Source organism: Haliaeetus albicilla, chromosome 6 (genome assembly GCF_947461875.1).
Source record: "Haliaeetus albicilla chromosome 6, bHalAlb1.1, whole genome shotgun sequence".
Taxonomy (NCBI): domain Eukaryota; kingdom Metazoa; phylum Chordata; class Aves; order Accipitriformes; family Accipitridae; genus Haliaeetus; species Haliaeetus albicilla.
In genome coordinates this window covers 25097768-25124789 of record NC_091488.1, presented here as the reverse complement: position 1 = coordinate 25124789, position 27022 = coordinate 25097768, and the positions used below count along the sequence as shown (strand labels likewise).

The 27022-nt window shown below is 39.6% G+C and overlaps 1 protein-coding gene across 5 annotated transcripts in view; it reads right to left on the bottom strand.

Annotated features, from left to right (window-relative positions):
- SAMSN1 (SAM domain, SH3 domain and nuclear localization signals 1) overlaps positions 1-27022 on the bottom strand; it is a 96441-nt gene that overhangs the window by 22524 nt on the left and 46895 nt on the right. The window contains exon 1 of one of the 5 annotated variants that reach the window (XM_009918778.2): positions 14313-14492. The exons of 3 other annotated variants lie outside the window; for them this stretch is intronic. In XM_009918778.2, the coding sequence (XP_009917080.1) occupies positions 14313-14369 (57 nt within the window). In that variant the 5' untranslated portion in view covers positions 14370-14492. Of the gene's footprint in view, positions 1-10346; positions 10367-14312; positions 14493-27022 lie in introns of those variants that run through there. One more of the 5 variants, XM_069785345.1, reaches the window with a different exon arrangement.

Here is a 27022-nt window from a genome sequence, read left to right as displayed (position 1 = left end):
TAAATAATCATTTTAAAGGGGTAAGTGCTATGTAATTGCTGTTTATTTTAATTTGGACAGTCTGCAGTTGGTGATCTGGTGTGTCTGTAAATAGCCTGTCATTTTCTCCAGAAAATGGATTGGTATACAAATAGAAAAACAATGAGAAGAGGTTCTGCAATCTATGTCTTTCCATTATAGAACATCCTTCACTTGTAGGGCATACCATAGAGGAAGTCAGTTAGTTCTTATGATAAACTAGTCAGAGATTCTCCATGTCCAAAGACAACCTTTGAGCCAAAACTGACAGCAGTTATCCTGCTGAATACTCATAATGGGTGATATTAATCTCATATTTTCCTTTGGACAATTCACACTTCTCAGAGATCTGGTTCCCTGCTGTGAGAAATTCTGGCCCATTATGTTTTGCTTCAAGTCCTATTCAAAATAGCTTTTAAGTCCAGCATGGCGTAATAGCTTTGCACTGACCCACTCGCACAAGTAAATCTCTTCAAATTCCTCCATGTATTTTCATTTTTAGCTTCCATTCATCTTTAGACTATCCATACCATGTAAGCAGTATAGGGGCAAATGCAGTCACTGGGAGTAACAAAAAAGGAGCTCAGCATGTTGCCCAATTTTCTCGCCTGCCACAGACACTTGTACTCTTCCCTCTCTCCTCAGAAGAAGCTGCAGCAGCTGCCAAGGGGACAGTCTGTGCTTGCTGCTTTGATCAATGGAGATAAGTGGAGCTCAGGATTTGATTCATTTCTTCTATTCTCTGATGCTCCTAGTCCCTTCAGAAGGAGGAGACTACTCTGAGAATGAAATTAAGAGTTACCAAAGTAGGGATGAATATTGCCACTCTGCTAGCTTATCTTATTGCATAAGTAATCAAAGAAATTGTCTCCTACTTTCCCAGAAGGCAAGATAGGAATTTTTATCTTTTGGGATAGTCTGTGAAAAAAACCCCCACCACCACAGCAAAACCTCCTCACTTTTGTATAAAGAATGAGAATTTGCATACAAAATTCAGTAACTCTCCAAAGAGTAATAGAGAAGCAAAAAAAGAGAAGACTTCTCTACCTCAGGGATTTTTTCCTATTTACATGTTAGTTACACATGTAGAACTACTGACCACTAACCAAGCTATTAATATAACTTTATAGCCCACGCGAAACATGGCCTAAACCTTGTACTTCGCCAGTCAAAAGCAATAAAAAAAGATACAGCTTGTTCTTGCTAACTCAAATAGGGCAATCGACTAAAATGGCATTTTTAACTGGTGTAAAAATGACTCTATAAAAGACTGGTTGTTATCATGGTCTGGTATTCAGTAACTGCATGGAGGTGGGGAGAGACGGGAGCAAAGCGGTCTTTGAACAAAAGTGCTACCATGAAGCATCAGAGCAAACACCCTAATTTTAATGATGGAAAATGACGAAAAAGAAAAGCGGTATAAAGTAATGAGTTAATCATACTCCTCCAGGTCAACAAATTTCTCTCTCTAAAGTAAACACTGGGTGGCTGTTTTATCAGTACCTCTATCTGGTACCAGCCTCAGTCTTTGAAGCCTGAACCAATGCTGACACAAAGCATGTAGCTGCTGATAACCCAGCCCGCACGTCAGAGTTTCCACTAGAAACTCAGTTCTCAAGTGCTTTCAAAGGGCACCTCGCATGGGGCAGGCACTGATGCAGCTGAGAGCAAGGGGGAAGCTACCGTTCATGAAGTTAAACAAGGACAGGATGGTTTGCAAGGTCTGTAAGTCTTCCTCAGGAAGAGGCAAGCCACGTAGGAAGTCTGAGCAAAAAGGCAACTTCATCTGGCAAAAAATGTGCTGTGTTGATTAAAAAGTTTATGAGGAACTAAATAAGGAAGCAGTTTAAGAAACACCGATCTTAACACTAAGAAAGTTTTTTGCAACTGAGTGTTGCAAAATGTGCATGGGGATCTGACTCCTCTTCCTTTAAATGCGCATTGACCCTGAATTTTGAGCACCGTTGTTCCTGCCCAGTTGCTGCAGAGCACTCTCCGTTCCCGGTGAGAAAAGTCACTCCAAGTGCTCCTCTGGCAGTCTGTCCAATTTGGGGAGTGTGCACACAGGTATTTGCAATAATTATGTAATTAAGCCTTTATTATTTATATGACATTTAATTAAAAGTGACTTTCAGTGGCACACAAAACCATGAAAAGAAAATGACTTTAAAAGAAGGTTAAGGATGTGTGACAAACTCAGAGGAGCTATGAAAATGACAGTTAAGGACTTGGCATGATGTGCACTTCTACCTCCCTAGTATCCTTTTTTACCCTTCGTTTACACATGGGCAGAAACATTGAGGGACAAGCCTGGAAATCCACCCTCCACAGACCTGTGACTGCAGTAAAGGGGAGCGCTGTCTGAGTAAAGACTGGTTAAACACTACGTAAGCATTGCAGGCTTTGATGTTTAATCTCTTAAATACCAACATCTTTCCTCTCCTGAAACTTTCTCCTCTCAGAACCAGACGAATTCAGAGATAAATTCTCATATTTTAAAACCGAATCACCTTGCTTCAATTAAAGTCCTTTCCCTGCTTATTTATACAGCACGATTTTATTAATGCTGCATATTACCTAGGTCCTGACCTTGCAGGGTTCAGCTGGATTTCTTGTATGAGAGAAATGACTCACATGAGTGTTTGCAGGCTTGAAGTCAAGGTGAAACTATATGTGCCCAAAGATGAGTTGAGAAGCACGCAGCCTCCCAGGACTCCTGTCCAGCACACATGGAGTGGGGCAGCCAGCGTACTTCCCCAGAAGAGGTGGCTATGCGACTGCCATGCAAGCTTCCATGCCAGAGCAGAAGCGGCGATAAGGAGCCTACGGCTTCAGTGTGCTATACATAGACGGCACGCAGAATAGCACAGGGAGACACAGCATGCCCAAGGGCTTTGCTGTTCCTTTCGGCAAGCCTGAGAAGCGGCCACAGCTGCTGACTGCAGCACACTCACCTGCCCACCCCAGAACAGAGCAGCAGGGGATAGGCAGAAAATATTCCTGCCTGGTATGACAGTGTTTTGGTCAGAGCCCCTGTGACTCGGCCGTTGCACCACAGCCATACCAGACCCTTAACAGCAGTTATTTCGATGGCAGCCAGAGCCTCCTTGCCTAGCATAACGTTTTGTTTGTGCATGACATGGGACCTAGTCCTGCTCCCAGGGAGTCACTGAGAATGAAAGGCAGCTTCTGCATTCTTTGCTAGGGAGAGGCACGTTTTCAGTGGAAGGTGTTCCTTCAAATGACCTTCCAGAGGGAAACAGGACTAAAAAATAACCTCTAAGTCACAGTTAAATTTGACCATCCCAAAGGCTCATTTGGTTTTTCTGAAGAGTAAGCAAACTTTAGAAAACCCTTATACAAGTTTTACCGCTGTCTTGCAGTCTTACCCTTGACAACAGGTAATGACCAACAATAAGCTAATTCTAAGAAACTTGGGGGGGGAAGAGAGTTAGTTTTTATTACTTTTAAATGAGTGTTTGATACATCATGTTGGTTCACCTGATTAATGTTCACAGCAAACTCAGCCATTGGAGTTGTAATGTTTCTGCAAGCTTCCCTACAGCAAAGCTTAGCCATTAATTCAGTGGCATATGTCAGCTCAGCAGAGCAAGGTCACTCTTCTCTTTCAAGGGGAACCTTTTTAGAAATAATAAAACTGACAGAAAGTTCTTTTTTGCATGCTTTATGTCACCTGAGGTTGAGTGCTGCAGTTAATATCACAGAGCTTATAAACATTCCCATCTTCAGCAGTCTCCAACCATACCAGGCTTTTGGAATCTCAACTTTTTTTTTTTTAAAGTAATCTAGTGACAGCTTTATGTGGGGCAGATATACAGTATGTAATACTAAATGAGTAAAAAATGAGTAAAAAATGAACAAATCTTTTCTTAGGCATTTTAAAGGAGAAATTTTGGAAGGCACTAAGAGACTGCTGATACTGCAGTATGCATTTAGGATGTTAGTGCTCAGACAAAAAGATGTAAGATTAGGGACTTTGTCACCACGGATGCTTGCATCTTTGGCTAAAAGGGAGGAAATTTTAAAATACTACTAGTCCACCTTGTTTCCATTTCACTGTTAACTGATACTGAAGGCTGAAAATCTGTATAAGCATGTGATGTAAAGAGAACACAAATTTAATTGATCTATTTATGGAGTAATTTTGAACTTGTAAGTAAATGAAGATGTGTTAGTCATCTGCTATGATAACTAATTGTGACTGGAACTTATTTATCAGGATACAAATATTATGGAACATGATAAACAAACTAACTAGCTGAAGAGTAAGATCCAAACAATAGGCCAATTTCCCCCCTCATTATCTTCCTTCAGACATCCTGACTACACTTGATTAATGCATCCATAGTGAGATTAGCTGAAATTGCCTTAATGGAGATGCACTACAGTAGAGAAGCAAAATTCAGTGCAGTATCTATCATCAGGCACTGTGACTTTTAGTGTTTCATCAGATCTATATGTCCATTTATTTACATTATTTTTATCTTGGAAAACAGAACCAAACTAAACCAAAAAACCAACTAAAACAAAAGATATGTTAAGACAAAACCCACTCATTACAGTGGGTTAACTTTTGACTCCTTTAAAATGATGACCATTTTTTCCCCTTCATGTATCCTCCCTTGTCAGAAGGCTGAGTTCCAATGTTGGCTTATTGCCATCCACGGACAAAAGTTATCCTTATTGTCTAGTTGAAGAAAGCACACATGGCACTTCATTGCAACCTCGCAGACTTAAAAAACTGGACATGCTTGCACAACATATGCCTAGGAATCTAAAATATGCCCCTTGGAAATTTGAACTCATAAAATAAATTCAATAAGATTTTGGACCAGTATGGAAGCTGAAAGAAGGTTTCCAGCTCAGCATTTCCTCGTGATTTAGCACTGCATAAGAATACTTCTTAGTGCAGAAGTTATGATGTGTTAAATTCTGGGTTTTCTTTGTAGCATAAGTTCTGTAACTGCAGTCCCAGGAAAAAAATCTAGTTGTCTGAAGACAAGATAGCATGCTGATTCTGTTCAGGTCACTCTTATACCAGAAAGGAATGAATACAATCAACAGCTCACTGGGGGTACTGGGCACAGCAAATGGTACTAGTCTAGTATGGGCACATCAGTTCCCTTCTCTCCATTCGATTATTTGTGTGGCACAGGGTTATTGTGATCACAGCTCAGTGGAAAACTACGGTTTCACCTCATGAAAAACAAATGTACCAGGTGCTTGAAGTGTGTTTTCATTCTGACACATGACAAAATTGAGACCGAGCTTTTCAGCCCTCCCCTGCTCCCACAGCCTCCATGAAAACCACACGTTAGTTGAGAGACACTCACCAATGAGATGATGTTACTGAGGCACAGGCAGCAGTGAGGGCTTTGAGGTGTTCTTTAAACCCCAAATTCAAAGCCATACTCCAAATCCTACTCAAATCTGGCCTATCACTGCAAAGGGGATTGTGCCAGGTACAAGGCTTTAACCTTTCATGAATGGGCAGGAACATGTTGCCTCTTCCGATTCCTTCAGATACTAACCAAAATCCCAAACACATAGTTTCCAAACATTTTACCACAATTAGCAAAAGTTATTAATCAAGCAAATATAAGCTCCATTATAGAGACAGGAAGAAAATCATGGAAACACCCCAACAGACAATATCAGAAGAGCCTTGCCATGTACTTAATGACTAGAGCTGACTGCCTGCTCTACCATCATCAGTCATTTCATGCACCCTCTCGACAGGCTCTGAGCTGCTCATCCATCAGTGAACCATGTCCCCTTTCCAGCTCTGTGAAGTGGTTTTTGGACTTAATATCTGATCTTAAAAAAGGAGGCAGACAGACAGAAGTATAAGAGAAATACAGCACAGCTGTGGCAAGTGAAAGCAATTCATGAGTGGTAAAGCTCAGCATCTGCTTTGCACAGGTGAAGGCAGCAGAGAGTCAAGCTGCGTGAGCTCATTCAGCTGTCTCGGCCACTTTGTCATCTCATCTTCACACATCTGCTTTTGGCTGTGCTGTTGCTAAGTGAAGCCGATTTCTTTATTTCACGGCTGCAGGCTGTCAATGACAAGCAGCATCGTCAATGGCTCCATCTCTATCTCAAACATAATGGTAGAGGGAAGGCATGAAACTGCACCATAGCTTTTCCATGTTTTCTGGTTGAACAGCACTCCTCTAGTGCTTCTCTTCTTCCTGAAGAAGCCATGAGAAACACTGCAGGAAAACCTAAAGCCAAGTACTCAAGTATTCCAGTAGCCTCATGTCTCACTCGCCTTTCAACATACCTGAAAAAACAGCAAACCTACCCTTCTGAATGAGGTCAGCATGACCAAGTAGAGGAACTTACAACTTCCTACAGTTCTCAAGGAAATAACCATTCAGCAGCCCATGGAAATCTAGTACAGGAATGTGAGGTTACTTGGTTGTTCTTGTGAAGATGATGAAAGGGATGAAGACATAAAGGGGTAGGAAAGGGACTAAAACTCCATCCAGAGGACATAATGGTGCAAAACAGTAGGTGGATCACTGGATCTTCTTCCCAGAGAAAGCTTGTCAGGCTCAGTGCTGGATGATGGTTAGAGATGACAGACCCTTTGCAGTTGACATTCAGTTTACCAGAAAGATCCCAGGAGATGTTACGACTGGCAATTAAGCAGCCTGAAGACTGTGTTCAGGCGAAGTCGTTATCCAGCTTTCTGTGTATCCATGGAATAAACCAAAGAGGTATGGGGAAAAAAGTGGCAGTACAGTATATAATATGTATAGTCAAAGAAGAAACTTCTCTGAAGCAGTTAAAGATCTCAAAACTTTTCCCTAGGCTGGAATTTCAGCCTCAAGTTTGGGAATAAGAGAAAAAGTAAGAACATGCTCTTGGGTACACTCTAAGTGGCATAAGATATAAAAAGCTAGAAAGGTAAGAACAAGCAGGTATACAGGAGAGATTCACTTGTGAATAAAGTAGGTGGTCATTCATCTTCCTGTGGAATATCAACACACATATAAGACACCTTCATCTGATGCACGAAACAAAGTTTTCCATTAGGATGGTTTAAAGGACATATGACTTGCTAAATATTCAGTGCATATATAATCTGTAGCCTGGTGCCAAGCAGCAATATCTCTAGCAAAAAAAATGACATTGCTAAGTTGTGGAGGCGAGTATAACTGTTTCTAACAAGAGAAGTAACTCTGCTGTCTCTGTTGCAAGCTTTCAGAAGATAAAGGTTAAGGGATATTGTGATTACAGAGGCTGAGATGACTTTTTTTTCCTTCTCTGGAGTATTGCCAGGGGTTTCTGCCCACACATCAAGGGCTTGATTCTTCTGGCTGAAGTGTTTGTAGCCACCTGCAAATTGCTTATACAAGCTGGCCAGCGATGGCATTATAACAACTTCAGTCTGGATTTATGCTATGACACAGATTACTAGAAGAGTGTTGAAACCTACAGAAAACTGTAGGCCACATCCTCTGCCTGTCCTCCCCGCACATAGTGACTGCTTTTTTCCAGCAATGACAGATATCCTGGGCAATGTTTAATTTGGGGTATTTGTGGTTTCCTAGAAACACAATATTGAAATAAGTCAACTGCTCTATAAAGCTAATTAAAGAATTAGATGGCAACTAATGCTGATTTATGTCACCTTGGTAGCTGTGCTACAGTATTTATCAGACAGTACAGTTATAAATGATGTGATTGATTGTCTGGTTTCTAAAAATGGCTGGAGAAAGTGGTTCAGACATACTTCTTGAAATGCTTTTGCTTGCTTAGGAAACAAAGAACTGAACTGGATTTTTTTACTCTAAGCAAAATGAATATTAATTTGAAAATATTCCCTTCAGGAAATTTGCTCTCACTTGTTTTAAAATATTCTGCTATTAAGGACTTAAGCCTGGCTAGTGAAGGAAAACCAAGACAGGGAAGAAATAAGAAATTATCTGAATTTTGTGCAAAGTTCGTGAAGATATAAAGGTGCTGTAATCAAGGGAACACACAAAAAGAGGCCAGGACTGGACCAGGCCACAGATGTCATTTTTTTTTCCTTTGGCACACAAGCTAGTCAAGGGCTGTGTGAGCCCTCAATGAGCCTGTGTGTTGATCTAAGCATCAAAATGTGGAGGGGCCAAGGGACAAGAGAAAGCGAGCTGTTCTTTCTTCACAAAGACTGGACCCTTACTTTCTGGTGAGAAAACAAAATTCCTCAAATGTCAAGACCTTAGTAGAAGAGATATGCTAACATATATGTTAAGACAAAAACAACTTTCTGAAACTGCTGTTGAAAAAACCCAAACATTGGCCGATGATCAAGAAGCAAAATGATAACGTAAATGAAGAAAAAATACCAGAGGTAAGAGGGGCAGTAATATGATTGTAGAGCCTTCCACTCACACAAGAAAAATAATCCAAGGTTAACTCTAACCTTGTTCTAATTTTTTATGAAGCCTGAGGGAGACAGGAAACACCTTCTCAAGTGTCACCTGCAATCCCTTTTTTCCCCACCTACACATACATGGTTATTAAAAGTGTAATTTTTTTCTTTCTCTGAACCCTCCCTGATAAAGACCCACAGGTTATTTCCCCATAAACCAGGTTCTTAAAACTACTTCCCAGATGTTGTCACCCATTTCTGCTTATTTAACAGAGTTCAAATGGATTTTGACAAACAGTCTTTCTTCAAGAGGCAATGCAGTAAAGACCTTTAATGACAGAACTATGTGTCATCTTTGCCTATAAGCATAAATTTGCACAGCGGGCAGTACAGTGAAAACAGCTTATCGTCAACTCATCACCTCTTATCATTGTTAGAATGAAATGCAAATGGAAACGAACATCACTTCAGTCATGGTTGTGAAAATTAGCATCTGTGACATTAGCAGTTACTCTTTTATTATGCACTCAAAATTTCAGGGTGAAAGAATATAAAACTTGCTATTTTCAGAACTCTACCAGTCTTTACCTTTGAAATAAAATTAAAACCCTCAGCTTTCCACACTCAAGGATAAATCCTAGTTAATATTCATTAACACTGAGCAATCTCTTCACTGCAGATCTTGTCCTAGAGAAGATCTAATTATGTCTTGGATTATTTTAGGTTGTTAGGTTTGCTGTACCTATTTTCTGTTTTCTTTTCTTTAATAAGTATTCCCCATTGGAGGGTCACAAGCCACTATCTAAGAAAAAAGCAGCACCAAAAAACTTGTTTATAGCATCTGTCTGCACTACAGGCTCCAAACACTTAGGCAAGCGATAACCTTTACTCAGATGACAAATCCCATTGAAATCAATGGGATCACAGCTAATGCATTCATTTAAGTGTTTTCAGAATCAGCATCAGTGTCCTGGTTTCAGCTGGGATGGAGTTAACTGTCTTCCTAGTAGCTGGTACAGTGCTATGTTTTGAGTTCAGTATGCGAAAAATGTTGATAACACACTGATGTTTTCAGTTGTTGCTAAGTAGTGTTTAGTCTAAAGTCAAGGATTTTTCAGCTTCTCATGCCCGGCCAGCGAGAAAGCTGGAGGGGCACAAGAAGTTGGCACAGGAGACAGCCAGAGCACCTGACCCAAACTGGCCAACAGTGTATTCCATACCATGGGACGTCACATCTAGTATAGGAACTGGGGGGAGTGGGGCGCGGGGAATCGCCGCTCGGGGACTAGCTGGGTGTCGGTCAGCGGGTGGTGAGCAATTGCACTGTGCATCATTTGTACATTCCAATCCTTTTATTATTGCTGTTGTCATTTTATTAGTGTTATCATTATCATTATTAGTTTCTTCTTTTCTGTTCTATTAAACCGTTCTTATCTCAACCCAGGAGTTTTACTTCTTTTCCCAATTTTCTCCCTCATCCCACTGCGGGAGGGGGGAAGTGAGTGAGTGGCTGCGTGGTGCTTAGCTGCTGGCTGGGGTTAAACCATGACAATCAGGGCTTCTGTGAAGAATATATAAAAAGGGGAAATCCTGGCTTAAAGTCTATGGCAAAAATGTGCATTGATTTCTGTGGAGGCAGGGTTTCATTTAAAGCTTATAAAAAAGGAAAATTATTGGTATGAAATAGTACTAGGGAACAAAGTTGCAGATGAAAATAGTTCCTCCCATTGGATTTGCCACTATTTTCTCTTAACCCTGAAAACAAATAATAATTTATCACCTAAGTAAGCGAATATCGATTTAATTAGAAGCTTGGACATATTTTTGCCTAAACAAAATGCACAGGCATTGACCCTGGATGTCTTTACACACCAGAAGTAAGCTGAGTTTCAAGTACCAAGCACATTTGGAATCAGAATGAGGAAACAAAAACGTCTCAAACCTTTAGCATAAACATAGATCAACTGTCATGTAGAATAAAGACACAAGCCTTCAGTCAAGCCAGAAAAAAAGGCACAAAGTCATCTTTGCTTCAGCTTGAAGTAAAGCCAGGAATCATCAGGCAGTCCTCAAGTTTGCTGTGTCTGTAGGAATTTGAGAGAGACAGAGAAAGAAATAGGCTCTGCCCAGCACATTACATCCTGTAAAGTGGGCAAGACCATGCAGGGATGGTTTACAGATTATTTGCACCTTCCATTGTCATTTGCACCTGGTCAAATGTGCAAAACAGTGCAAAGTGGAATGCAGAGTAGCTGTGAAATGCTTTAACCCTGTTTTATTTGTATGGTGCCAGGATATGGTGCTGCCTGAAGCATATACAAAAGAGAATGTTTTTTTTCTTACCATCTTTCTAAATCTGCTTCATGCCACTCCCCAGATACACTGACATCTGTAATGTCATAAGGGTCAAAGAGGCTAAAATACAGGTCATTTTAGGGGTCGGTCTGTCATCTTCTAAGTCAGTCAACTGCTGTCTTCCTCCCCAGCTCTCTAAGGGGTGGTGGGACAGACTGCACAAATGCATAGCTGAAACACATCTAGTAAAAGCATACTTCCCCCTACTTGGTATAGTACTTTCCTGCTGTGCAGCTAAAACTCCAGCAATGTAGGAGACGTGCTCTGCTGCAGTGAGCTGACGGAGCTAAGGCTGACTGGCCATCAGCATGACCATGAACCTCAGGGCTGGGTGCAAGAACTAGATTGTTTGACCTCACCTGCCCACAAATAATACCGCGGCTCAGAACAGCTATGCCATATAAACTAAGCCATGTCTCACCTGACAGAAAAGAAAGGGGGGCAGCTGAGGACTGAAAGGAAGTGCTGAGAGAGAGCTGCCTTTTGGTAGATGCCCTGACAGGAGGTGCACAGGCTCTGTTGTGATAGAAAGTCACCGGAAAGGTGCTGGATAGACAGATAGGTTAGATTGGACAGGCTTGAAATAGAGAGCTTAGCCCTTCAATTAGTTGAATTTCTTCAATATTAGGCAGGGTATTTTTAAGCCTTGGGACTTTTCCTTTATAGTTCAGCTACTTGGGTCCTCAGCTGATGTACAAGGTATAAATGTACAGTTCCACGGCAGTACATGTAGCTACAATGATAAACATTGGCAAAAGATGGGAATCTTTCCAGTACCTCTTTTGAAAACATTTCTCTCCCATTTCTCTCCCAATCGTCTCTGGGATGACACTGGGTGTAGATTTTTTTTTGCCTAACAATGAATGTTTATTTATATAGTTTACATACAATGCGTTCAGTAGTTATATGCGTATCCATGCATATGAAAAATCTGCCAGATATGCAAAGAAGTTATTACCATGACTGCAGCACTACAGAAATCCTGCTGTATAACGAAAAAAACCTGCAACACTACTATTTCATGGCATAGTATCAACCTTTTCATAGCAGACACTGAGAGTTGTAAGATGCTACTTTTTGCCTGTGTAGCACCTAATGTGTCTGCAGAAGTCCCTTAAACACCACAGTAGTAAATAAAGTAAAGTAAATGCATTGCACATAACGAACTGGCAGTTAGATACTGAAAATCTGTATTAGTCCAGCATTGGTCATTGACTTGCCCACCCCTGCTAGAGGCTTTATACAGAAACAGCGAATTGCCTCAAGAAGGGTTTTAACACCAGCCTTGCACGGTATTCCTTCATCTTTATCAAAAGGCATAACTGTACGCCAATATTCTTCACATTAGAAAGTAATAAAATCAAAAGGATTAAAATGAAAATCTTGGTGAAACACTTGAATTAATGCACAGAAGTTCACACAATTGTGATGAAGACAACTGGTCACCATGGTTAAGATTCAGTTACATAAAAAGATCATTTTGGTGTCCTTTGAGGGCCTAAGGTAGCAAACCTGATTTTTCACTTAACACTCCAGACCTTATGGCTCTCCCACAGGTCTTGTGTCAGCCCCATGTGGATGTACTGGAGACACTGGGACATCTAAGTTGCCTAAAGGCAAGGTGAGGTACCCCAAGACCTCCACAGTGACAACAGCATCCTGCCCTGCTAGTATGAGGAGATACCAAATGTTGCCTGCACAGAGCAGGGGCAGCCAGGAAGTGATCTAGGGAAGTCAGTTGTGAAACCTTGTAACTTTTGTCGGGAGGTAAGGACCTGCGCCCCACATTACCCAATTCAATATTAAGCAACTTTAGTATTTGTGTTGCTTCCACTGGGCATGTTTTGAAACATGCTACAACAAGCTAAGATTTCTATTCCGTGTGACATGGGGCTGCCTCCTCCCATGCCATTTTTGTGAATAGCACATTCAGCAAAAACATTCTCATCATGGAAATTTCATACATTTCTGTGCAAAAGTGGGACTACAGTAGGTGAAGTATTCCAAAGCACACTACTGAGGCAGAAAGACATCCTGAGCCACTTCACCAAGACCTTTCCATTTTTGTAAACATTTACAATATGACAAAGTCAGCAGGTTTGACACTCAGTCAAGTGGTTAGACTCTTTTCACCCCTGCTTTACACATATGGTGAATCAAATCCATAACCATGATATATATGTATATTTTTGAGAAGCCACAATACCAGCATTTTAATAGCATGGAGTGCATTCATGAATGACTAACTAACTGTGTTGGAAAAAAAAATATCAGACTGTTGTTAAGGAATGTATTATTTTGGAAGAAGGGAGTGACCAAAATTTGGTTTTGAAATTATTTAACAGACAGAAAAACAAAGCCCATCCACAGAGTGTCTCATGGTCATTTCTTGCTTAACCTATAGTGTAATTAGATATTAATTATACTTCTGCCTTGTCTTTAAAAAACAGTATGACGATTGAACAAAACAAAGTACATACCATACCAACCAGTGAAATGCTTAAAACCCCATTCAAATCCATGGGAAAATGGATTCAGAATTGTTTCAAATCCATGGAAAAAGCATTAATTTTAGTTATTAATGAGTCATAGTCTAAAACTGCAAGTGCAGTACACAAAAGCCAATGCTGAGTAAAACCAGAAGACATTCCTGCTGAAGTAGTGTCTGTGATAATGTTTAGTAGCCAGAAATCACAAAGTGAGGGGTATTCCCAACCAATGGGAAGATGGGTCTGTAAACTAGGAGACAGCGAGTTACTGAGAGCAGAGATATACCAAAAGGCTTTTCTAATCTCTTATTTAAATTTTCAGCACTGGCAAACTGAAATAGAAATGGATACTGATGCGCTCGGGTCTAGCAGTAGCCATTTCTCTTCAGGCTTACAATACACTTGCAAAGGTCATCCTGCACCCAGTCCAGGGACTGAAAATAAATTTCTAGCACAGCACAGGACACATCCTTATGCATCTTGCAAAATTCTCTCTTTCTTGCAACTGCAGATTGTGCAAAGTGTCCAGTGTAGCATATTATCAATTTATTCAGAGTATTTATTTCAGGCTGAAAATATAATAATTCGCAGAAAAGTGAAGATAACAAACACTGATTGCCAGGTACCCTCTCCTCCTTTGGTTATGATGATCCAAAAGAACAATCTATTAAAATAAGAAACAAATTTAATAGCTTTTCTAATTCTTCACTGATTCTCACACTCTTTCATGGGACATCATCAGTTTATCATAGTTGAAAGGAAGACAGGGGATTTTTGTGAGCCTGTCTGTTAAAAGACTGATGAAGAGCATATAACAATACACAAAGTCTGGTACCAGGACTCTTCAGCACAGCTATAGCAGCTTCACAATGGTGATTCCTTGAATTGGATCATTACTTTTATAAAGTGAGTATATACAAATAGCTTCCTGAGATTATACCACTGTGGCACTTGCTAGCACATCAGGAAATCCTGAAGCTAAGATTTAGAAGGAAATCCTCCTTTTAAAAATCATAAAGAATTCCTGTTATTATTCTTTGACATTAAAAATGAAACATTCTTACCTTTGGCTTTCGACTTTTCTCCTTATCAGACACGTTAGATGGTTTTCTCTTCAACATTTTTATTTCAGGTTTATCCAGCTGATGTGCAACTGCTACTAGCTTGTAACTAAACTAAGTACAGCAAAGCGTACTGCACAAGCGTACATCAGTTACACAGTTCCTTATTCTGTCAGGATGTGACTTCACGCAGCTGGTTTGTAGTATGGGTGAGTGACCTGAAATCTTTCTTTGAGGAAGGAGTGAGGAAGGAGAGGAGGCAGTGAGGGGAAAAGAGAGAGGTGCGCTAAGGAGATGAGTTGAAAATAAGGAAAGGGTTCAGAGTGAGAAATGCTTTAAGACTTATCTTCTATTTCACCATCCGGCCTCAGTAATACTTTGGACAACCTCAAGAAAATCATCCTCTTTTCCTCTCTCATTTCTCCCCACTCAGTCTTGTGGCTTCATTTCCACTTCTGCTGTGACTTGAATGTGAAGAACATATGCTGCTGTTCTGAGGACCAAGGGATATTATTCCCCAGCATGTTCACACCGTTCTGTGGTACATGGTCTAGCTGGTCCCTAATGTCTCCCTTTCTCCCTTAGCTCTACAGTAATGCAATAAAACCAATGAGATTGAAGGTCACTGTTTGGCAAAGAAGGGAATTTTTCTAAAGCCATCTTTTTCTTCTGCATGGTGGAATTTTTTTTTGCCATTCATCACAGAATTTGGACTCCCTGAAATAGCACTTTTCAGTCCTCCATTGTCCTTGATTTCATGACAAAGTCACAAGGAGAAATAGCAAGTCTAACAGAAGGTTTACAACAAAGAGACAGAGGAGAATGACAAAGGTCTTTTATGCCCTCTTGAAAAACAGCCCAGAGGCTAAATGAAAGTGGAAGTATTACGATAGCTTTGAATTTCTGCTTCATTTTGCTTGATATTATTTGCCAAAGTCAAACAAATAAAAGTCTTGAGCATCCTAAGTAAAACTTATTTGTTGTGAATCATAGGCCACAAAACCTGAAACCATGAAAAATTCCCAACTTTTTGCTGAAAGATGGAGGAAGATTCTCAGTTTCAACCCCCAAACTTTTGGGCCAACCACAGAGCTTCAATTAAATCTTAATTTAACATTACTACAAATGAAAAAGAAATCTATTTCTAGCTAAATTGCAAGAAAAAGGTTCAAGAGTAAGTGTGAAGAAAAAATTTTAGTAAAAATACTTTTTTTTTCAAAATGTTTATAACAGTTTTTCAAAAGTATTTTTTTTTCCAAGCAAATCTATTCTAAGCAACTTTTACGCATAAGTTTTGCATACATAAAAGCTCTTTTAAAAAAGCAAGTCACTGTGGAGGTCTCTTGCACCAAATAAAAATTCAGAAGTCCTTGTCAATCCAAATACTCAGTGCACAGAATGAACTTTCTCAATGTCATTCTTTTAATATGGTTGAACTCAAATTTCAAGGAAAGTTGAACCAAGAAACCATGCAAACTGACAATGAAAAGAACTGATGGTTGAAAGCTGGTAAGAAATGCACAAGTCTTATTTCTTAGAATCGCCTTTCCCAGTCCCATAAACACTTCTAAGTTTTTGAAGCATCTATGAGGAGACAATGCTAGATAGGCAGGTAGTCTCTTAGCTGAATTGCTCCATTCTTCCTCTATCATATGAATACTCCAGGGAGGGATAAGACACTGCTGGTTAGATGAATTCCCATTTCAGTTTGCTATTTGGACTTCTATTTAAATGTTTCAGAAAAGTTTTGGAGGCCTTCTTGGACTCTGATGGATGGGCAACTGATGAAATAATAATTATTATATGTTAATGGTATAACGAGGTTTTCCTTTCCAGACCTTTGAAGAACTGGGATGGTAAGAAGAGGAGGAGGAACTGGGGTTAAGGTGCTGAAATTCTGCCAAATATAATGCAAGTTTGTTCTCTGTGTTATTGGATTGCAGTGGAGTATGTGTTGAACTTCAACCTATTAACCAAGATGTTTCACTTCACATTTTAATCAGAACTACACTCATCTAGAAGACAGCTGAATTTATTATTGTTGTTATTAATAATAACATATATATCAAAGTTCATAATCATTGTTACTATTAATAACTAATAATTAATTAATAATAGTGAACTCTGAGACATATGTTTTTTTTCATATATCTGATAACAACACCTGAAAAGTCCATATAAGTTTCTAACCATAAGGAGGTTTTACCATGGATATTTAATCAGCCTTAGTAATTCAGTAGGGCCATATATAGTTGTAAAAGCTGTATGTATGTTTAATAGTAATTAAACCTGGCTATTTATCTACATAGATGTACATTGTAGTACATTGTTTTTCTTTGTAATCTGATCCAAACATGAGGATTAAATCAGACTCTGCTGATCATTAGACTGTGATTTCCTGTCTCAGGCCACTGTTAAAATCTTCATGATTAATAAAATGGGAACTCATCTGAAGAGTAATATATGAGCTTCCTTTCTGTAGAATATTTATTAAACAGGAAGAAAGAGGCCATTTCAAGAGATATAGTACCCACCCATATCTATTTCCTTTCCTCATCCACATATCAGAAAAATTATAGCAGCTTGAAAGCTGACCTGATTATGCTCTTGCCCTTGGAAGGCTGACCCACACTAGTTTTAAAAAGTAAGAAAGTGAAGAAAATCAAACATATATAACACTAAGTTCGTTTAATTTAGTTAACCAATATGTTACAAAAGGAGCTCTTTTGAATTAAAAAATAATAATAAGCTCAGTGCTTATATCCTCTGTATTTGAAGCTAATTTTTCAAAGGGGAATGAGCATCTATGTAAAATTAAAAGAAAAAAAATCTCATACTTAGTTTTCTGTTGGACATGACTGCAGGTAACTTATTCCATTTCCTTGCTGGTCTTTGAACCTGATCCAAACCTCAGTGAAATCAATAGAAGTTTTTTAGGGTGAATTTTATGGGGCTTGGATTGACTCCTCCATCCTGAAATACCAAGGCAATGTCACTCTTCTCTCTGGGAAGTCGGATTGGGAAAAAGGCTATCCACTTAAAAATAATTAAGATGACCCCATGAGAATGATTACCACTGCCTTTATATTTATAAAAGGCAACATACTTTTTCATATTAGAAACACATATTTCATTGTCCATCAGACAAATCTGGTCCAAGTTCAACCGGAGGCTCAGAGATACCTTGGGGCTGTATATTGCTTTCCCTAATGCTAAGCAATCCCAGAGTGTGTTAGTCTGTTTATTTTAATTAATATAAGACTTATATTTTGTACAAGAAAGGAATCATGTCTTCAGCCTCTGCTTTTATGGCCCTGCCTCTCCTGGTATGATCAAGCTTCCTCAGATATTGCAGAAATCTCAGAATAGCAAGTGAAGCTGAGTGAATAATTTGCAGTGAATAATTTACTTAACAAATTTAATCTTTATTTCCTCAAGGAATGTTCATGAGCAGAAGACAATTTCCTCATATGTATTAATTATGGGCCAGAACATAGCTAGATACTTCCCTTTCCTGGTCTAATCTGAGCCAGGGCCAGCCACTGTTACAGTCACTGCTACTCCTCAGCAGAGATCTCTCCATAATCGACCACGGCAAAGACTCTACAGAAACTAAAAGGAAGAAGTGTGAAAAAGTGAAGTTAAACCCTCTCTCCCCTGCCAAAACCCCATGAAAGAAGCCAGATGTTGTAAGGCTGGGCTGTCTTTATAACTATTTAAATTAAACACTCACTTTTAATTTTAACTCCAAAGATTGAGGCTGTGATTTTCCATTGGGATGCTGGGGAATGGAGCCGGATGCTTAAGGTCCCATCTTTGAAACTCCCACACTCACTGCAAACTCATCACTGAGAGCATCCAGAACTTAGTACTGAAAATTTGTCCAAAATGCTTAGGGGCTTCATGCAACAGGGTGTTTAATTTCCTGTTGAATAGGCTCCTATGTGCTTTTAATCAGGAATAAAAAAAGAAGAAGCTACAGAAACTCGGAGTCTTTGAGAAACAAGATGGGATTAAAGAATATTTTAAGTTTACACCCTTGATTTGGCAGAGGGTTGACACTATATCAAGAAGACTCCTATCCCATACAAAGTATAATTCTTATGAAGCCTGCAGAAACTGCCTATTCAGCAAAGCTAATAATCTGAAGTTAGCTTCAAAAACTTGATCTCTGCTAAATAATTTACATTGGGGGAATTTTTAATGCCACACATCCACTGAAACAGCATGAGGGAACAACAACAGAGCAGAGTCTAAGCTTGTTTAAGCAACTGTCAGGTTGCAGAGCAGCAGGAATACCCTCATCATACCAAGTCCCAGGAACTGTGAATTCAGCCTCTCTCAGACTGTTAGGCTTCCTTCTCTTCCTGAAGAAAAAATTTTTGTGATTCTTCCTTCTCTTATGCTAATCCTTTGCCACTAAGGTCAATGGAGTCACAAAGAAATATGGCAGGGACAGCCTATCACTAGCAGAGCTCCTACTGAATTTAAAGATGTGTCTGGTACAAAAAGCGGTTGCTACTCTGTGAGTAAGAAAAAGTGTCTTATTGCCAGGCCCTCAGACTGTGTCCTTGGCATGCTCCCAACACTGCCTGGCCTAAAGGGAAAATGAAGTACCAAGAACTTATCTCAAACTTTGATCCCAACACATTCTTCTGCATTAGCAGTAGATGAACAGATCAGTCATACCTACACCATGTCAGGTTAGCACTAACACTAATAAAAATCTATACTATTGTGACAGAAGGATTCTCAAGGAGATTGGCTTTCACCTATTGAACAAATCCCTTTCTTATTACCTTGAAGAGTAAGAGCCAAAGTTATATCTATATCTTCTAGGTATTCCTGTTGGGAAAACTCAAAGTCAGCAAGGTTGATATCTTGTAAAGCACAGCCAGAGGCTTATCCAGCATCTGTGTAATAATTTCAAATAGAAATATGTACGTCATTGGTGGTTTTCCTGTACAATTTATTGTAAGAAGAATGCACATTACTGTCTGTGATGGATAACAGAAAGTAACTGGCAGGACAATGCTGCTGTGGGTTCAGGCATGTAAGTGAACACCATGCTGTTTCTCAGAGTGAATGTTAAAATGTAGCTCAAAGCTACATCTTGATGTTCATGCCTAGAACATCTCGATGGATTTTGTTAGTGAACACTGAGATTACTATTAAGCTACAAAGGCGTTTTATACCACGTTATTTGCAGATTTATATGACTTGTTTCATAGTCATCCAGCTGAAGCTCAGACTCCCAGAAATGCATGTACAGATAGAGTGACAATTGCCTTGCACATCTATTCAGAAAGCTCAAATATGAGATTTTTCGATAAAGAAAACTGATATAAAAATAAATTTAGGCTCTCTGTTTTAATCTCATACACAAAACACAACACGCGTCGTTCAGCATTGAGAAGACCAACTTAATGCACAAGCACTGGAAGTGCAGCAGGGGATTTTTTCAAGGTAGGTACATGAAGTCTGCCAGCCTATCTCTGATTAGAATCAAGATCAACAGAAGTAAATTCTGATTAACTCTAATGTGCAACCTGCTGTCAGGAAACTCTTTGTAGTTTGAACTATCTTTTACCAGTAAACACCTCCTCCTGAATTTCTTCACTGATGTCAGAGTGTTAAGTCGCTGTGTCATCACAGCGTTAGTACTGCTGTGCAAATGCTAACATGAAAAGGAATAAAGTATGGTACACTACATATTCACTTGCAGGGCTTCAATTTCATTTTGCTTCTAGAGGAAAATGCTATTCTTCCTTTCTGCTTGAACATAGTTTCAAGTGGGTGAAATTCATAATTTGGAAGTGACACAGAGGGACAAGCTGGCTTTATTTGTAATTGGTTTTAAAACTTACTTTCTACCCATCTAACTGATATGATAGCTGATTGATAGCCAGCAGAAACACAAAAAAATCTTCATCTTCAAGAATAGGTGATCAGTTTCAATCTTACATTTTATTTTCTTTCCTTAAAACACTCTGTACCAGACCTGTGGGCTTATCTGTTGCAACACTTGATTCAGGTGCTAACATTAATGGCAATACCTTCAAAATTAAGCAGGATGTGGCTCAGGCTAGCTCCATCAACGGACCTGCTGAATCACACATACTGGGAATGAGACCTGAGCAGTCGATTTGCTCCCATGCTCGCTTCCAGGCCTGAACCTCACTGCAGGGAGGTCTGGCTCCTGCTCTGTACGTCTGTCTGGCAGGTGTAGGTGATTACCCTGATCCATCAGTCACTTGCTCCAGTGGGTGACAGAGGGTGGGCAAGCTGCAGCCATGCTGAGCTCCTCCATAAAGAAGAGGAGGCACTTTTCCTGCTGGCGTTCGGCACCAAGTTCCTTGCTGAGGAGGACTGGCCAGGCGATTGCTGCACCCTGTGCTGGTCACTGTTAGTGCCCTGCTTGCCTTGCTTGGAGCTTCATGGGATGCTTTGGGCTGTGGCTGAATTGAATGGTCACAATTGAGTAAGTTGCCCCAGATCAGCTGAGCCTCACGAACGGGGTAGGAACTTGCTCTTAGTCCATCAACAAGATGAAGTGAAGCACAGTCACATAAATTTATTTCATTAAGGATTTAAGGTAACATACTTTACCTCAGGCTGTGGACTAAAAGCACTCACAGGGACAGTCATGGTACTCAGTAGGTATAAAGTAATTACTTACATGTCAGCAACTTGTCTTTGGGGAGAGAAGGGAATGGAAAGGGGAGGCTGTCTCTGAAACTGTGATCTGTGGGAAGAAAGATGGATGCTTTGCCTCTTCACAAATACCCCGCTTTTCTTCTGGATTCCCTCCACCAATCTTGATCTTTTTTCATCATATTATCAAACTCTTTCCCCTCTCACTTCCCCACAAAGTATATGAGCTTTTGATTCACACCTTGCATACCACTTCTCTAGAGAAACATTTTTTAACCTTGTACTCTCACTTATCTGATAATTTTTACTTCTTTCACATGTGTTATCCTGTGTTTTCTGTCTCCTTCACCTTGCTGCTGCCACAGAAAGCAGAGGTTGATGAAAAGGCAACAAAACTTTTCCCTCCAATGGCTCCATCCATGATCTGAAGTTCTACTGAGATACAGGCAGCAAACTGGAGAGGAGTCTTGGTCCAGGAGCAGCAAAACTCTGAAAGCTAGATAAAGGCCTGGTAGTTTACAGCAAGTATTTTTTTTAATATATGTACAAACCGGTGAAGAGAAATGTTAATATTATGCTCCTCTTGTTTGGGAGGTGCAAGTTCACAAAAATCTTTGAAACATCTTTGGGTTCAAACACCCCTATAAACCTAAATAATAATACCTAAACCCATAAAAATAAATAGCACCCTCATGTACCACACACAGAAACTCATTAGATTAAGAAAACAAAGTTTTAAAGCCAAGGGAAGGCAGAATTAATGTTATCTGTGATACCTGAATCTTACCCCTATGCATGTATGTTTTATGATGCAGTCTTAATGATGCAGCTTCAATATTTACCACTTTTTTCTACTAAATGTCTGTCTCAGTGCAAAGAATGAATCCAAATGGATGTGTCAGAGCCTGCAAATAAATTGTTTGAACTCCTGCCCTTCTGGTGCACAAGCTAGTATGTGTATTCTTGCTCATGCAACAACTGTCTGATGTGTAAAATCACATACTCTCCCTATTTTGCAAATGAAGCCTGAGGCAGACAAGTTAAGCCATTTGTCTAATATCACACGAGAGGTCTGTAGAAGTGCAGGGAATCGAATCTGCATTATCTACATGCTTAAACACTGGATCATGATTCACAGAATTAAGGAAGCTATGCTGCTATGAAGAAATGGAATAAGGATTTCTTTTGTCATTATAGTTCAGTGAAATGTTAAGAAATTGTGTTAAAACTTATTTACTTTGCAGTTGATCATTGACTGCACATAATCCTCAGGTTTTGACCCTGTGGTCAGATGTGCAGAAAATTTGAGGGAATGCAGCTGCAAGTGAAGTTTGGGGAGTTTGACTTCAAGGCTTTCAGGCTGAAAAATCTGAATAATATCCTGCCTATCTTAAAATGGCCACCAGAATTAACTGATTTTGCCCTTTTCCACCTGTACACGTCTTGCTGTAGGATGTGAGCTGCCATCTGTATTTATCTGAGAAGAAGAACTGTCTTGTGAGCTAGCACGGCAGCTAACACACTAGTCCCCTGTCATAACATGTATTGCTGTACTGCCATGCTGATTAATTTTTAGGGGAGTTATATGGAAGCAAGGATGATCTGTGAGGAAGGAAATCTAGGTATTAAACCACCTACACAATCCAGAACTAAATATAGAAGCCCTTAAAATATCTGTAAAAGTTTCTGTCTCATGATCTTAAACTATCTGAACTCTTGATTTTCCCACTTCCTACGCACTGTTTGTCGTCATTTCTTGTGGTATACTATCAAACGTAAGTTGTAGGCAAAAGTCAACGAGAAGTTTCATGTCATTTAACCTAATTAATTTGGTCCTTTCACAAAAAATATTCGGACAGATTTCTTCAAATGGATTGGAGTGTAAACACTTCCAGCAAGAATTATGTTATGTTCAAATTTCTAGTTTGCTTTGCTTATGTATTAGGGAAGGTGAACTTCTTCAATCAATTAAATGTCTACAGAAAGTCAGTCCAGAAATTTCATTACCATAGGTGAATTCCTTTGAAAATAAAAGAGAATACTCAGATACAAATCATTGTCCAGTTCTTTCTGAAAAGCCCTGGTCTTTGTTACGTAATGATCTGTGCATATACCTGGAAGTATTTAAATAGCAGAATTAGAGGTGTGTCTGCTGTGTGTCCATTGTTTCACTTCCAATCTTATTTTTCAGGCCCTATTCTTGTTCATTTTACCCACAATTATTTTTTCAAAGCGGGATGAAAACCCAGTATTTAAAATAAATTTTCAGTTTCTAAAAACTAGTTTGAAATTATGCAAGACGTACCCTGCTTTTGGAGAATGTCACGACAGAAGTACTTCTTTTACTAGGCTTTGAAACACATTCATTATAATAATGCAGCAGCCCTGGAAATCTGAATGCCTTTCTGGCACTGAAAATCCTCACTCTTCCATTTATGCCATTGCTGAGCATTGATATCCTGTGACTTTTCCTACATTTTTGTGTGAGGGAGATGAAAACAGAACTAATTTCTTCTGATTTATGAAAGGCTTATTTCACAAATAGGCTTTACATGAACACTTTAAAGCATACAAAAATGAGTTACTGAAGACAATAACTAGCTCAATCTACACTCACAAAACAAGCAAGCAAACATAATCAGCTCTTGAGCCAGCTCAGAACTTCCAGAAAATTAATATACACTAAAAGAAAAGTCATTTGAATTAGCTAGGGAAGAAGGCAAGGCATTGTTGTATGCACTGCTACCTACCACCTACGTATTCTTGTAACTTAAGGTTGGTAAGGAACCTTAGGTCATCTTAGATTGTGGCTTCCTTACTGAAGGCTTAGCCTCAATACAATCTATTTCTTTCAGTATGGAAAAGTGTGTTATTCTGGCAATTCTAAAGGATGCTAACAGGAAGTCATCCTTTCATCAGACAGTTTGTTATCAACAACTGCAGTTAGTTTAATTATATTTTGACTCTTAATCATGTTTCATGAAGCAGGTAGCATTCCTTTTTTTATTAAGAATTCATATGCCATTTACAAAGAAGAAGTCTATGAAATGCATAATTTTCCCTGCACTTTCAGCAATTATATTCCCCTTCATACCACATTCATGACAGTAATCCAAAATAACCTTTCATTTCTTTCTCTAGCTGAAGCTCTGCAGTGCCTAACAGCTATGTTAGAAGCAAACACATGAAATCTGCTGAGGTGAACTGAAATGTTCTTCTCTAGTTATCTGTAACCATATTAAGGATGTTGTGGTATTTAAAAATATCTTTAAGATATTTAAAAAGAACCAGGACATACTGCAAATAAATTCACTTTATTATCATTCTGCCTTATATATATTAGCAAGTACTAGCAATCCAACTTTACGGAACAGTCCACCAATGTTTGGAGGGAAAAGTTTGGAATTGTTAAGCATTTTAGTAGAGTTAGGTATAAGTACCTCTAAGATTAATGGAAAATGTGACATAATTCCCTATATAGCTATGAAAATTCTAGGAAGGTATTAAAAATATAAAATAGGACAAGAGTTACCATAGTGAAGAGCAGCAGCATCAGATTTTTCATATTTTTTAAAACCTGCTTTGAGACTGCATGGTCAAAGTCAGCACAGATGAAGACACTAAATTTCTAAATTTTTCACACTACTATGCAGGTAGTAGAAAAAATCACCGCAGGATTCAGAGTGGCAGTGGCAGATATTTGCTCTCAGCACAGTGCAATGGTGCAGCTACAGTGAGGCTGGACACCCTCCTAGGCTCCTCTCTTCCAAGCACAAAGCTTGAGAGATGAAGCCTTGCGCTTCAAGAGGTGATTTTGTCTCACTTTTTGTATTTAACTGAAGCAAGCCATACAATATTTACCATCTTGCTGATTTAATCGTTTCTTAAATAAAGCTCCCTGTGATAGGAGACAAAGTAAGACTCTACAGACACTGAAGCATGAGGAAAATGAGTGCTCTTAAGTTCACTAGCATTTTTATCTTTTTGGCTGAGTCCGTATTTTGCTTGGTATTTCCAGGAAAAGTAAACACTGAAAATTCAGTCACGGATCTTGACTTTTCCCCAGTTTTAAAATCAAAGCTATTCAAATTTCACCAGCATTTGACTACAACAGACATGCATAAACATGTCTCAATCACCACACCTTCACAAGGCTTAAAATTCAAAATAAGCTTACACAAGCTTCTGGGATAGGGTTTGAACTGGGAAATAGTGAGTGCTTTTGAATTTAACCATGTGCTAGATTCAGCTGTAGCACTGTTCCTTTTTGTCTATCAGTTTGTGTATCTTCGAAGACTCGGCAATCTGGGGGCATGGGGTTGGGGGATAAGCTATCTCTTTACCCTGCAAGAGAGGTGCTGAGTACACAGGGTGACGGGCTGAGCTGCTGGCCTGATGGGGAGAGCAGGGTAAAAGGTGAAATTAGCTAGAATGTTATAAAAAGCAACAGGAAACCTGTCGGGGGGCTTGTAAATGAAGATATGATAAGATGAAAGAGAAGCAGCTGGGGACAGTTTCATGTCTTAGAAAACAAATCCTGTTTTCATGTCTCAGCCACAGATTATCACCTGAACACCCATCAATCATGGTCTTGACTGCTTTGTTTACTGCCACCCTTTCAGATGCTCTTCATCTCTTCCCTGGGCAAAGACTTTGGTCCTCAGCTTGGGTACAGCTGAGCAGGACTTCCTAACACCAGTAGAAAATAGATTTATACTTGGTGAGGATCTGACTTCCTACCTTGTCACTGAAATAGGAACAAGCAAGAGCTACAGCTTTTAAAAGGACCACTTATTACTGACACTGAAGCAGCTAGAGTGACCAGAGCAGTTGAAAATTGGTGTCTCAGAAAAGCAATCTGGGGATTTCCAGGCATTCTTTTTAGTGCTTGTCCTGGTTTCAGCTGGGATAGAGTTAATTGTCTTCCTAGTAGCTGGTACAGTGCTATGTTTTGAATTCAGTATCTGAAGAATGTTGATAACACTGATGTTTTCAGTTGTTGCTCAGTAGTGTTTAGACTATAGTCAAGGATTTTTCAGCTTCTCATGCCCAGCCAGGGCACAAGAAGTTGGCACAGGACACAGCCAGGGCACCTGACCCAAACTGGCCAACGGTGTATTCCATACCATGTGATGTCACATCTAGTATAGGAACTGGGGGGAGTGGGGCGTGGGGAATCGCCGCTCGGGGACTGGCTGGGTGTCGGTCAGCGGGTGGTGAGCAATTGCGCTGCGCATCATTTGTACATTCTAATCCTTTTATTATTGCTGTTGTCATTTTATTAGTGTTATCATTATCATTATTAGTTTCTTCTTTTCTGTTCTATTAAACTGTTCTTATCTTAACCCACGAGATTTACTTCTTTTCCCTATTTTCTTCCCCCATCCCACTGGGGGAGGGGGGAGTGAGTGAGCAGCTGTGTGGTGCTTAGTTGCTGGCTGGGGTTAAACCGTGACAATGCTATATTTGTGTCAAATGAGGATTCAAAATGTAATTGAGAAAGCTCTTCTAAGGCACGTTCAGGCATCTCTCAACAGAAAGACATTAGGTCAAGAAAGAAAAAAAATAGAGAAAACAGTCAAATTGCTTAAGAAAATTGAGCTGCCAGAAAGTCCATTAAAGCCCACAGCATTCAAGTGTGCAGGAGAAACTGCTGGCTGAAATGCAGTAGAAATCTTCCCACAGCCATTTTCTGGACTGTGCAAATGGTCAAATGTAGTCTTCAGCTCTGAAGCACATTTTGCTAGAGAAGAGCACTCTGTTGTGTTTGTTCTTTACTGGCTGTCCATACTCTTCCTCCCCGCTCCACTAACCTAGAGAACAATGATCAGTCACTGATATCACAAGAGATCCAGTAACCTGTGTAAACCTCAAGGCAATATACAGCATGTCTTTGAGAACCGAGATGATCAGGAGCAGCTGAAGCAGTACAGAGTGCAGGGTAAGAGCAATCATAGCAAGCAAAGAAGCAAGGCCATTATGGGGCAAGCAGGAACCAGAACCTATTAAGTAGAATATGTCAGGAAAAGTTAGGACAAGAAAATGCCCCAAAATAGAGC